The sequence below is a fragment of the Gracilinanus agilis genome, chromosome 2, assembly GCF_016433145.1.
Source record: "Gracilinanus agilis isolate LMUSP501 chromosome 2, AgileGrace, whole genome shotgun sequence".
Taxonomy (NCBI): domain Eukaryota; kingdom Metazoa; phylum Chordata; class Mammalia; order Didelphimorphia; family Didelphidae; genus Gracilinanus; species Gracilinanus agilis.
The window spans coordinates 213,457,958-213,472,082 of NC_058131.1; the positions used below are offsets into that span (position 1 = coordinate 213,457,958).

Consider the following 14,125-nt stretch of genomic DNA (forward strand, 5'->3'; position numbering starts at 1 on the left):
TCACATCCTCAAAGTCCAACTACTTAATCTCACTCAACTGACCTTGGATCCACTCAGTTGGTAAATCTTGCCATTCCACTTTATCATCTTTTTGTTGATATGGCTATCACTCCAGCTAAAGACCTCATCTCATCTCACTTAAGACTACTATAACAACTCTCAGTTTCTGGTTTCTCTTTCTTCCAATCCATCCTCCATATATAACTGCCAAAATAATCTGCCCGTCACAGAAATCTGACCATATCATTTGCTTTGGAATCATCAGTGGCCCTCTATAGCTTCTAGGATAAAACAAAAAAGCCTCAGCTTGGTATGCAAAACCTTCACAAAGCCTATTTCTCCAAATTTAACCAAATTACTTATTCCCCTTCATGTGCTAAACATTCCTGCTAAATAAGTCTACTTGCTACTTGCTTCCATTTGACATGCCAAATCCAAAGCTATATGTCTTTTACTGACTGTCCTCCATGCCTAGACTGGACTTTCTTCTTAGCTCAGTCTCTCAAACTTCTTTCAAAGATCACCTTTGTGCCGTTTGTTATAGAAAACCTTTTCTACTTTTCCTAGGAGCCAGTACTATCTTTCTCTTAAAATTACCATGAATTTACTTATTCATACCTTTGGAGTAGAATATAAGCTTCTTGAGGGTAGGACTATTTTATTTTGGCTTTGTATCCATATTGTCTAACACAGTGACCTTAGCAAAGGTTTGATAAGTTGAATTATAAGCTTTAGAAGTGTAAAGGCTGTTTTATCTAAACTTTATATTTTGCCTAAAGATGCCTAAGACAGTTGTCTCCATCTAGTATTGGCACTTAAGGGTTTGAGAGAGAAATCCATGAACTATGCAAGATTCTGTGACAAAGAAAAATGGTGAAAGGAAATGAAAATATATTTGCCTCACAAAAAAAAGTGAGCATATGATGATTAAGAATTATAAAAGAAGAGGTGAGTTGGAAAGATGAGTCTGACTGAAGTAAAGATAACCAAACGTGAAAAAAGAAAGCTCAAATCAGCTATTTAAAGATTCTTTCCTAGTATGGTTTATAGATCTTACAAAATAAGCATGTTTCTTTCTTTTTTTTGTCAACTTGTGAAAAATTATATAAAAGTAAAAAACCAACTATATTCAAATTATCAAGCCAAGATTATGCTTTGCAAAAGAAATGTCTTTTTAAAAATGCAATTTAGAGGGCAGCTAGGTGGCTCAGTGGAGTGAGAGCCAGGCCCAGAGATAGGAGGTCTTAGGTTCAAATCTGGCCTCAGATACTTCCTAGCTGTGTGACCTTGGGCACATCACTGAACTCCTATTGCCTAGCCCTTCCCACTCTTCTGCCTTAGAACCAATCACAGTATTGATTCTAAGATGGAAGGTAAAGGCTTTAATTAATTAATTAATTGTAATGCCGTTTCTATTGTTATTTTTCATAAAAAAAATCAATCTACATAAAAAAATTAAAATCAACAGAAATGTTGCCCCTATTGTAAAGTTTTGATATACTTATAGAATGACTTTCATTAAAAGCAAAAGGTCTTAAAGGAGTTATTTAGATTTGCCTATGAGCATGCTATAAAGCTAATTTTTGGTCCTCTTTTGTATATCCATTGAAATGATATGGTCACTTTTCATATAGAGTTGGGGCTAGCAAAGCTATACGCTACCTATTGAACTAGCATCTGTCCCAAATTCTTAGACCTCCAACACTATATAAATGAGAATGGTTATGGGAAAATAATATTTCTTGGTTCAGTACCTCTAGAAATCAGAAGGCCTGAAATGTATGCAATGAAGGCCTCAGTATTAGCAAGGGGTTCCTCAATGAATACTAACAGCTTTAAAATCCAGTGTTCTTATGTAATCAGTGTGATAATCATATAAACTCACCATAGGTACATTAAAAATCTCATTTCATCAAACCCGGCCTCAGCCACTTCCCAGCTGTGTGGCCCTGGGCAGGTCACTTGACCCCCATTGCCCACCCTTACCAATCTTCCACCTATGGGACAATACACCGAAGTACAAGGGTTTAAAAAAAAAAAAATCTCATTTCACCATACCACCGACATCTACCAACATCCTATAATACATACTACCAAGAGCCATGATAAGTGAGTCAGAAGTAAGAATGCCTTTTCTGAATCATCCACACCACTTCCTGTTCTTGTATTTTCCCAGCAGTGCATCACTCAAGTACTGATCTGACCCCGACAAATCCTGTCTACCCTATGAAACTAGATAAACTTGAAGTCCAATATATTATAATCTATACTTATACCATGTTATTCCAATATAGCATTTGCTATATTACCTGAATCTGGATAAAGACAGACGTCATTAATATCATGTTCAGGCTCCAAAGAAGTAAATATTTTCCCCTGTAAAAGAAACAAGAAAATAAACTATTAAAGTAAATTAAAATTTATTTTAACAAACAAAAGAACTTAGGTAAATAAATTCAAAGTGATACTACATAATATTTTTAAGCAGTAGAAAACATACATTATTTACAAAATATATCATACTTAACTAGTACTTCATAAATGTCTGATAATTAAATGTGTTCATCAACCAGTTCAAAAAGGAGGAAAAACAAATGACCAAAAAAATAAAAACAAAGTAAAATCACAAGATCATATGAAAAAATTGTTTAAGAATTAATTACCTCCGAATAACAAAATAATATGGAAATTAACAAAATATAAACTTGAGATCTTAAATGATCCACTCTCAAAATGAAATTAAACAAGTCATAAAGAAACTACTAAAGAATGAGTCATGGAGGAACATTAAGAGAGGGATCAATAAAGGAAGATATAAAGGTAAAAAGTAAATAGTTTATGTGTTAGTCCAGAAGAAATATTTATTTACAAATATCCAAAAAAAGCCAAGTAAAACTAAATTCAACAATTTAAACTAGGTTATCATAGAGAGATTTTGAAGGTCTTAACATCTGCCATTCAGAAATAAAGTAAGAGTTTGAGATGAAGCCATTTCCTATAGTAAGAGAGTGGGTATGGTAGAACAAGGAGGAAGTTCTTTATAAGCAGTAGAGCTAGAAGGCAAGTGCTTTAAAAGGTAGAAATTCAATAAAATATAAATTATTAAGACCTTCAAGGTATTGCAGTAGGCACTGGGAATACAAAGCAAAAGATAGTCTTTGCCATCAAGAAATATACAACTTAATATGAGAACTAAGTCATGAACAAATAATTCATAATAAGGCTGAATGAAAAAAGTAACATGGGAGAGACAAAAATTGCTATACAAGATTAATTGCAAAAGGAAGAAATTTACTTCTCAACACTATGGGGTTAGAGGTAGGGAAGAAAATCAGGAAAGGCTTCCTAAAAGATATGGTTCTTAAACGGAACAGTAGAAGATGAGAAGTATTTTAAGCCTGGATGACTGGGAAAGTGAAGACATTATCAAAAGGCACACAGAACCCACTAGAAGAAGCAGGTTATAAAGGAAATAAAATGAGATAATATAAGGAATATCAAGTTGAAAAAAAGTGTCTCTCCTCTGATCATACAGACCTGCCATGAAAAGAAAGAAACTAAATTAGGCAAGCAGAATAAAAGCAGTATTTTCTTAACTACAAGAATGAATATAGAGGGCAGCTGGGTAGCTCAGTGGATTGAGAGCCAGGCCTAGAGACGGAAGGTCCTAGGTTCAAATCTGGCCTCAGACACTTCCCAGCGGTGTGACCCTGGGCAAGTCATTTGACCCCCATTGCCTACCCTTACCACTCTTCTGCCTTGGAACCAATACACAGTATTGACTCCAGGCCAGAAGGTAAGGGTTTAAAAAAAAAAAAAAGAATGAATATTGAAATAGAAACTTTATTCCCAAAGTTCCTCTAAATAAAAGTTTCTGAACTTGGAACTAATTCAATGCAGAGAAGTCTCCTAAAGCAGGTTCCACTGCACATATTTTTTATCCCACATTTCTCCCCAGAAAAAAGAAAATGAAAAAGAATTGCAGAAAATTTTAAAAATCTTAACTTTTATGGACTCAGTTATATTTTCCCAAGTTTATGACAGAAAAGGAAAATAGGGTTAAAAAGATGACTATAGAAAGATATTCTGAAAGTAATTAGCTTTCATTACGATGAGACAGAATTGCAGGGCCTAAAAAAAACTACCTTATGGAATTCAAGAAATAGTCTCTTTTAAACAATTGGAAAAATATTAATTGCTCATGGGTAGGATCAGCTAACATAATAAAAATGACCATTCTATCCATATTAATTTACTTATTTAGTGCCATACTATCAAACTACCAAGAAACTTTTTTGCTGGATTAGAAAAAACTATAACAAAGTTCATTTAGAAGAACAAAAGATCAAGAATGTCAATGGAAATAATGAAAAAAAAAATGTGAAGGAAGTCTAGCAGTACCAGATCTTAAACTGTACTGTAAAGCAGTAGTCATGAAAACAATATGGTACTGGAGAAGAGACAGAAGGGAGGATCAGTGGGATAGACTTGGGGTAAGTGACCTCAGCAAGATAGTCTATGATAAACCCAAAAAGTCCAGCTTTTGGGACAAAAATCCACTATTTGACAAAAACTGTTGGGAAAATTGGAAAACAATATGGGAGAGATTGGGTTTAGATCAATATCTCATACCCTCCACCAAGATAAATTCAGAATGGGTGAATGACTTGAATATAAAGAAAGAAACTATAAGTAAATTAGTTGAACACAGAATAGTATACTTGTCAGATCTTTGGGAAAGGAAAGATTTTAAGACCAAGTAAGAATTAGGAAAGATTATAAAATGTAAAATAAATAATTTTGATTACATTAAATTAAAAAGGTTTTATACAAACAAAATCAATGCAACCAAAATTAGAAGGGAAGCAACAAATTGGGAAAAAAATCTTTATAACAAAAAAACTCTGACAAAGTCCTAATATATATAAGGAGCTAAATATATAAGGAGCTAAATCAATTATACAAAAAAATCAAGCCATTCCCCAATTGATAAATGGGCAAAGGTCATGAATAGGCAATTTTCAGATAAAGAAATCAAAACTATCAATAAACACATGAAAAAGTGTTCTAAATCTCTTATAATTAGAGAAATGCAAATCAAAACAATTCTGAGGTATCACCTCACACCTAGCAGATTAGCTAACATGACAGCAAAGGAAAGTAATAAATGTTGGAGGGGATGTGGCAAAATCAGGACATTAATGCATTGCTGGTGGAGTTGTGAATTGATCCAACCACTCTGGATGGTAATTTGGAACTATGCTCAAAGGGCTTTAAAAGACAGTCTGCCGGGGGCTCAGTGGAGTGAGAGTCAGACCTAGAGACAGGAGGTCCTAGGTTCAAACCCGGCCTCAGCCACTTCCCAGCTGTGTGACCCTGGGCAAGTCACTTGATCCCCATTGCCCACCCTTACCAATCTTCCACCTATGAGACAATACACCGAAGTACAAGGGTTAAAAAAAAAAAAAAAAAAAAAAGACAGTCTGCCCTTTGACCCAGCCATACCACTGCTGGGTTTATACCCCAAAGAGATCCTAGGGAAAAAGACTTGTACAAAAATATTTATAGCCACACTTTTTGCGATTGCAAAAAAATTGGAAAATGAGGGGATGTCCTTCAATTGGGAAATTGCTGAACAAATTGTGGGTATATGTTGGTGATGGAATACTATTGTGCTGAAAGGAATAATGAACTAGAGGAATTCTATGTGAACTGGAAAGACCTCCAAGAATTGATGCAGAGTGAAAGGAGCAGAGCCAGAAGAACATTGTACACAGAGACTGATACACTGTGGTACAATTGAAAGTAATGGACTTCTCTATTAGCAGCAATGCAATGATCCAGGACAATTCTGAAGGACTTATGAGAAAGAGCGTTACCCACATTCAGAGGAAGAACTGTGGGAGTAGAAACACAGAAGGAAAACAACTGCTTGAATACATGGGTTGATGGGGATATGATTGGGGATGTAGACTCTAAACAATCACCCTAGTGCAATTATCAATCATCAATAATATGGAAATAGGTCTTGATCAATGATACATATAAAACCCAGTGTAATTGCACATCAGTCTCTGGGGATTGGGGGGGAACTGGAGGGAAGAGATCTCGGAGGTCAATGCCCAGTGTGCTGGCTATAAGATGACCACCAAGCATCCAGGCCCAAGGGTTGGCATCAAATGACCAGGCTCCAAGATCACAAAGCCTGACTCCAAGGTTGCCAGAAACACTGACCCCCAGGCCACTAAATGTGGCTCCAAGGCCACTAAATCTGATACCAAGGTCACTAAGGCTACCAAGTTTGACACCAAGGTCACCAAGTCTGATCCCAAAGCAGCCAAGGGCACCAAGTCTGATCTAAGGTTACAAAGTCCAGTGATGTCAAGGCTGCTAAGCCTGCTGAGTCCACTGACTCCAAAGGTACCAAAAGATGCTGGGGCTAAAGCTTCTAGTACCGAGCCTCTAAAATAGATGCGTCAAGACAGAAGGACTTGTTTAAACCTTAAACTCATTTTTTCTCGGGGTATGATTATTCACTATTTTGTACAAATAAAGAAAATGGTGAATCATAAGAAAAAAAAAGAATCAATAACTTTCCAAATGGTATCAAAAAAGGCAAATGATGGAATGGAAAAGTCAACATTAGAGAACTTACTGTGTCTTTGTTCCACATTTTGATAATTCGAGAGTCTGCAGATAATATTAAATCTAATGAATTTTGAAACTGGATTGATTTAATAGCTAGACCATACTGGTGATCCTTAACTAGTAATGGGTTACTAGAGCGAAGGTCATACAACAAAACCTGAAAGAAAGATAAAAAAAAAAGTTTAAGTTGTCTACGCTATAAGAAATCAGAACAATCAAAACAATAAAAAATTTTAAAGAAAATATTTTAGATTTTGAACAGTTTGGTACTTATTTGATTATTTAATATTAGTATTCTATTTAATCCAATGTTCAACAAGTGAACTAGATCAAGAAGACAATCTTTCCAGTGATTAAAAATAGGTTTTTTGTTCTTTGTCCACAAAAGTAGTCCCTAATAAATGCCACACTTTATCTTCCCACTGAAATGTTTCTTACATTTGGGAAGTCCCTAAACATTGAAAGGAAAAGGCTCTGCAAACTAAAGGAACTAATTTGCTTCTCCCAAATAGGTATGTGTGCTAAAAAAAATTTAATGAACTACGTAACATCTATGACATACATGAATGAAAGTCCCTACAAAATTAAACAACCTAAAATAGAAAAATGAAAAAATATAAGAAAAGAAGTAAAGAGCCACTTAATTATTATTGTCAGGTATCTAGAATGAGTCAAGCTACTTCAACTGAACCCTGAGTTTAGCTCTGAATTTCCTGGCTACAAAGGTACAAAGGGAAACACTGTGCTTTATAGATCTCATAATATTCACTGCAGCCTCTTTTAGAAATCCAAATTCATCTGGAGTGACACACGTTTTGCTGACATTGAGCTGGAAGAGGGATTTATCACAAGGATAGATGGATCTTAAGTAGCATCATCATTATCTTCAAAAGTGATTTTGTTAAAGACAACTATTCAAATGGATATTCTTTACCTTGCCTCTACAGGAAAGCAGCTTGGGAGAAGTGGACAGACTTATTAGATTTATAGTCTGAGGGAACTTGGTTCAAATTCTGGCTGTCTATTTATTACCTATGTGACCAAATACAAACCACTAAACTTTTTCTGCATCTTCATCTATACAAATGAGGGAGTGGGATGAGATAATCTTAAAGGTCCTGTCTAATGCTAAATATGTAAGATGATGGAAAACTAAAACTGAAGCATCAAATGTTAATTCAGTGGAATAATGTCTACAAAAGCTGAGATAATATGACCCAACTAATTGCTTCCTAAAGATTAAACTGACAGAAAAAGTTTTGAAGAATAGTTAACATGTCCATTAGGTTGGATCTCTCAGTTACCAGATCACTCTAGTGATTTTTAGCAAGTATCTTGTGAAAAGAGGATTAACTCTCCCCTTGTCTATTTTTAGCTAATCAAATCAAGAACTTAAAGTACCCCTATTTACCATTAAGAGTTTACAAGTCACTTACTAGAGTGATAACCCCAAAGCCACTACCCCTTACCTTAGGCAGTACTAGGCAAACTGAAAGACTGCCATTGGTTTCTGTGAAGAAGGAGGAGTGACAGGAAGTGACATGGAAAAAAGGGGTATAAAAAGAGACCAACATGGTCTAGCATTCATTCCCTTCCTGGCATTTGGAGAGATTGGTTCCAGAGATCTCTGCCTTGGTTTATAGGAGACCTTTTCCCTGGATCCTGCATCAGTTTGCTGGGTAAGTGGCTGAGATTCCTGCCTTGGTTTTGGAGGAGATTGCATTGGTGGAACTCTGGCTGAAGACACCACCAGGACTTCTGGCTGAGGATTACCAGGAAATCCATGTGGGGACAGGGGGCATGGGGAAGTCCTAAGGGACTGAGCCTCACTTCACCGGAGAAGAGCTAATAGGCTTGTTAAAATCTATCTCTTTAGTTACATTTTTCACTCTTTCCACCTCTTTGCAAAAAATGCTGCTAAAAGTCATTTTGACTTAAGCTAAACTATTTTAAATTTGGCAATCACAATATTACTTTATAACTATCATATTTAGCATAAAATTTAAACTCTTATAATATGAATAGCACTCATGAACCCTGAAACATAAACGTATTTGTGAGCAACCTAAGAGATGGCATGCTCCACCTCACGTGCATAAAGAATGAATGAGCTGCCGTTTCAATTCATGACATATTTACCTGGCCTGTAGATGTTCCAACTGCCATATTCAAAGCACCATTAAATTTCAGGGCAGAGATTGTAGGCAAACTGTCTATCCTGAAAGACATAATGTGAATCCCATTTACACAAGGGCCAAGACCCCTCCAAAATAACTGATATAGTAACATCTCAAGAGAACTTTTAGCACCATGAGACTTGTGAATCTAAAACAGGGGGTGTACAAATAAATATATAAGGATCTAAGTCAAATTTACAAATAATCAAGCCATTACCCAATCGACAAATGGTCAAGGAATATGAATAGGCAGTTTTCACAAGAAATCAAAACTATCAATAAACACATGAAAAAGTGTTCTAAACCCCTTGATTAGAGAAATGCAAATAAAAACTACTCTGAAGTTCCAATTCACACCTAGCAAACTGGCCAATATGGCAGCAAAGGAAAGCTGACAAATATTGGAGGGGATGTGCAAAATCAGGACATTAATGCGTTGCTGGTGGAGTTGTGAATTGATCCAACCATTCTGGATAGCAATTTGGAACTATGCCCAAAGGGTTTTAAAAGACTGCCTGACCTTTGATCCAACCATACCACTGCTGGGTTTGTACCCCAAAGAGATAATAAGGAAAAAGACTTGTACAAAAATATTTATAGCTGTGCTCTTTGTGGTGGCAAAAAATTGGAAAACAAGGGGAATGTCCTTCAATTGGGGAATGGCTAAACAAATTCTGGTATCTGTTGGTGATAGAATACTATTGTGCTGAAAGGAATAATGAACTGGAGTAATTCCATGTGAACTGGAAAGAACTCCAAGAATTGATGCTGAGTGAAAGAAGCAGAACCAGGAGAACATTGTACACAGAGACTGATATATTATGGCACAATCGAATGTAACAGATTTTTCTATGAGTAGCAATGCAGTGACCCAGGACAATTCTGAGGAATTTATGAGAAAGAATGCTATTCACATTCTGAGAAGGAACTGTGGGAGTAGAAACACAGAAGAAAAACACATAATCAATCATGTAGTTTGTTGGGGATATGATTGGGGTTTGGGCATTACAAGATCACTCTACTGCAAATATGAATAATATGGAAATAGGTTTTGAACAATGATACAGGTATAACCCAGTGGAATTGCTCATCAGCCCAGGGGGGGGGGGGGAGTGAAGAGGGGTGGGAAAAATTATGAATCATGAATAAAATGGGGGGAGGGGTCGTTTTTTGATTTTCAGTTTAGGCAGCAAATATAAACATACACTGTGAAAGAAAAAGCAGATTTCTATAATACTATAACTACCAATAAGAAATCATCTAGAAAAGTTTAACATTTTAAAAAATTATTCTAAAATCATTAAAAGATTCAATCTGACAGTATATTTCATTTTAATCAGGCTATAATGAGGTACTATGTAACCATACTGAATCCTGAATCTGCTTCTAGACTAGCTAAAGCTAATAGCATTGGTAAGAGAAACAGCACTCTAAGCACTCTAGTAGACCAGGAAAAAAAAAAACCAGGAATATAAGCTCAAAAAGGAGAATGTGGGGGGTGAGGAGGGGGGGGGCAAGGAAGGAGACAACATTAAGTCAACTATTAATGGGTTCAAGGTCCTTTGTATCTACCCATGGCCAAGTCCAACACTCTTTAGGAGGCAGGCTATCAGTGGAAATACTTTAAGTCAAGGGATGGAGTATTTTGTTCAAGGAAGAACAAGAAGTCTCTGAATCAAAAAGTACGTAGAGGGAAAAGGTATTAGAAGGCTGAAAAAATAGGAAGAGGCCACAGTTATGAAGCCAAACAGGATTTTATATATGATCCTGGAGGTAACAAGAAACTATCAGTTTATTAAATAGAAGGGTGATATGGTCAGACCTGAGTGTTGGGAAGATTAATTTGACTACGCAGGAGAGGATGAATTAGAGTTGGGAGAGAGTTGAGATAAGCAGACCCACCAGCAGGATATTGCAATAGTCCGGCCTAAGGTGATGGGGGTCTACACAAGAATGGTGGTAGTGTTAGAGAGAATGGAGAGTATTCTGGAGATGTCACAAAGATGAAATTGATAGGCCTCAGCAATAGCTTGAATATGGGAAGTAAGAGTAGAGAGTCTATGATGACTCCTAGGTTGGGCACCTGAGAACCTGGGAGGATACTACTACCCTTGATTGTAATAAGGAAGGAGAGGGGAAGTTTAAGGGGAAAGATACTGAGTTCTGCTTCTGACATATTGAGTTTAAACTGTCTACTGGACACCTAGGTCAAGAAAATCTGAAAGGCAGTTTGAAAGGCAAGATTAGAGGTCAGTAGAAAATTTGGACCAGGATAGTTCATTCTGAAAATCATTGACATAGAAATGGTATTTAAATGTACGGGAGCTGATGAGATCACCAGGTGAAATAGTATGGAGAGAGAAGAGAAGCAAGACAGAACCCTGAGGACCATCTGTGGTTAAAGGGCATGCTTTGAATAAGGATGAAAAGGAAACTGAGGTTTCAGACAGGTAGGAGGAGAAAAAGAAAAGTGATATCCCAAAAACAAAGAGAGAAGGTACTATTGAAGAGAGGATGCTCAACAGAGTAAAAGGCTACAATGAGGTAAAGGAGAATAAGGATTGAGAAAAGGCCATTGGATTTGGTAACGAAGGAGTGAGAATTGCAAGGGAATAAGGTTGGAAGCTAGATTATAGGGGGTAAGAAGAGTGTGTGTGTGTGTGTGTGTGTGTGTGTGTGTGTGACTTTATCAGTAGATAAAGTCAGGCCTGGAGAAAGAAAGTCCTAGAATAAAATCTGGCTCAGGCTCTTCCTAGCTATGTGACTGTGCAAATTGCATAATTCCAACTGCCTAGACCTTACCACTCTTCTGCCTTGGAAATGATACTTAGTAATGATTCTAAGACAGAAGGTAAATAATAGAATAGGGATGACAGAGAGGACAATCTGTGGGAGGAGAAAGGATGGAATGAAACTGTGAAGATAGGATTAGGATCCAGGGAAAGAGTCTCCTCCTCCAGTTTGGCTCACCAAATTTCATTCCAGAGAACACATCAGTCCTTAGGCTGGCCTTTTTAAAGCAGTTTTCTTGGTCGCTTCCTATTGCTACCCCACTTTATGGGGACCAATTGCAGTCTTTCAATTTGCCTGGCACTGCCCAAGGGGAGTGGCAGTAGCCGTTGGGGGTGTGTGCTTACTCTAGTAAGTGATTTACAACTCTCTTACTTAGTGACAAGTAGGAGTACTCTAAGTTCTTGATTTGTTTAGCTAAAAATAGATAAGGGCTGAGTTAATCCTATCTTCACAACTGCTTGAACCAGTAGAAGGGTTAGTTTTGGTAAGAAGTAAGGCAATCTCCTCATGTGAGACAGGGGTGATAGAGGAAACAGTGGCAGAAGGCTCCAGAGAGATGGAAAAAAAGAAAGCGAATTGTAAATTGTCTCAATTTTTTTCTACAAAATGAAAAGAAAAGTAGCCATGGATAACTAGTGGATGGATTACAAGGTTTGAAGAGCAGCAGTGGAGAGTAGGATAGTTTGCTGACAATGAAGTATATAGCAGGATTGCCTGGCAGCATTGAGGACCCACGAAGCAAGAAGCCATGTAACATAAATTTGCACTGGACCCAATAAGAAGGTTTGCATGATTTTCTCTACCTTCATTCAGCTACACATATGTAGGAAAGAAGGCAGAGAGTGGTAGTAGTGATTCAAGGCTAAGACTTGGCAGGATCTAACTGGTAATAAGATTCTGGCAGAAATTTGCTAACCAACCACAGCTAGTAAAAGAAGAAAGAAATCTAAAATAAAAAAGCTAGGCATACCTGAACCCCAAAGACAGATACTGCTAAATGTAGTTAGGATTAAAAGCAGTTTAAAAACAGATATTTGCAGAAATATACACCTAAATAACTAAAAAAAAGAGTAATTGCTCTGAGCAGTAGAAGCCAACATGATAAAAATGACAACAGTATCCAAAATAAATTAACTTATTCAATATCAAACTAATCAAATCTTCAAGGGATTACTTTACAGAACTAGAAAAAATAAAGAAATTCATAAAAGAAAAAGAAAATAAAGAATCCCAAAAGAAATAATGAAAAGAATTGGAAATGAAGAGTAGTCTAGCAATGCAAAATCTCAAACTATACTATAAAACATTTACAACTAAAATAATTTGGTACTCTTTGGGAAACTGCAAGCCCAATCAGTGGAACTAGATATACCTACCAACTAGATAAACAAAATGCAAAAACAAATATATCTAATATCTTAGTATTAAATACTAAGACCTGAGCTACTGGGATAAGGACTCACCATATGACAAAACAGCTGGAAAAATTGGATAACAGTACAGAAAATATTAGATTTACCCAATATCTCAAACCTCATACAAAGATAAACCCTAGTTAGAAAGGTGACCTATATGTAAAAGATCACATCATAAACAAATAAGAAAAATGATTAAAAAAAATTACATATCAAGTCTATGGACAGTAGAAAAGTTCCTGATTAAGGAAGAAATGAATAAGATCCTAGAAGGATAAAATGAATTCAGATTATATGAAACATTTTTTAAAAAATTTTGCACCAAAAAAAGAAACAATGTCATTGGAAAAAAAAATCTTTACAGCAAATTTCTCTGATATAGATCTCATTTCCAAGATATATAAGGAACTAATGTGTTCAGTTATTTTTCAATCATGTCTAACTTTTGTCACATCTTTTGGATTTTCTTGGCAGTGATACAGGAATGGTCTGTTATTTCCTTCTCTAACTCAATTTTACAGATAAGGAAACTAAGGTAGCAGGATTAGGTGACTTGCCCAGGGTCACATGGTGAGTTAAATGGGAAGATGAGTCTTCCTGATTCCAGGCCCAGCACTCTACCTAGTACCACCTAGCTGCCCAAAATTAGGAACTAATTTATAATAAAAAGAGTTGTTCAACAACTGATAAATGGCCTAAATGGTCTAAGTATATAAGCACATAGTTCTCAAGGGAAGAATCCCAAGTTACACGTATATGGAAAAAAGCTCTAAATGACTCCTAATTAGAGAAATGTAAAGTAACGCAATACTGAAATTCTACTTCATGTCCATCAGAGCTGAAAAGATGACAAAAAAGGAAAAGGACAAATGCTGGAGGAGCACTAAGAAAACAGGCATAATGATGAATGGCTAGTAAACCTGTGAATAGGTACGACCATTCTGGAAAGCAATTTGGAATTAAAACCATAAATATATATATATTCCTAAATATATTGCTCTTCCTAAATAGGTCATTGCCTTTGATCTAGCTTTACCACTGGTAGACCTATATCCAAAAGCAATAAAAAGAAAAGGTCTCAGATGTACAAAA

The 14,125-nt window shown here is 36.2% G+C and overlaps 1 protein-coding gene across 3 annotated transcripts in view; it reads right to left on the bottom strand.

The window, feature by feature from the left end:
* Positions 1-14,125, bottom strand: part of NOL10 (nucleolar protein 10) — a 121,225-nt gene that overhangs the window by 76,151 nt on the left and 30,949 nt on the right. For 2 of the 3 annotated variants that reach the window (XM_044663637.1, XM_044663636.1), the window contains 3 exons: positions 8,788-8,866; positions 6,656-6,805; positions 2,310-2,376 (listed from right to left, as the gene is read on the bottom strand). In XM_044663637.1, coding sequence (XP_044519572.1) covers positions 2,310-2,376; positions 6,656-6,805; positions 8,788-8,866 — 296 coding nt within the window. The remainder of the gene's footprint in view (positions 1-2,309; positions 2,377-6,655; positions 6,806-8,787; positions 8,867-14,125) is intronic. The other variant, XM_044663638.1, reaches the window with a different exon arrangement.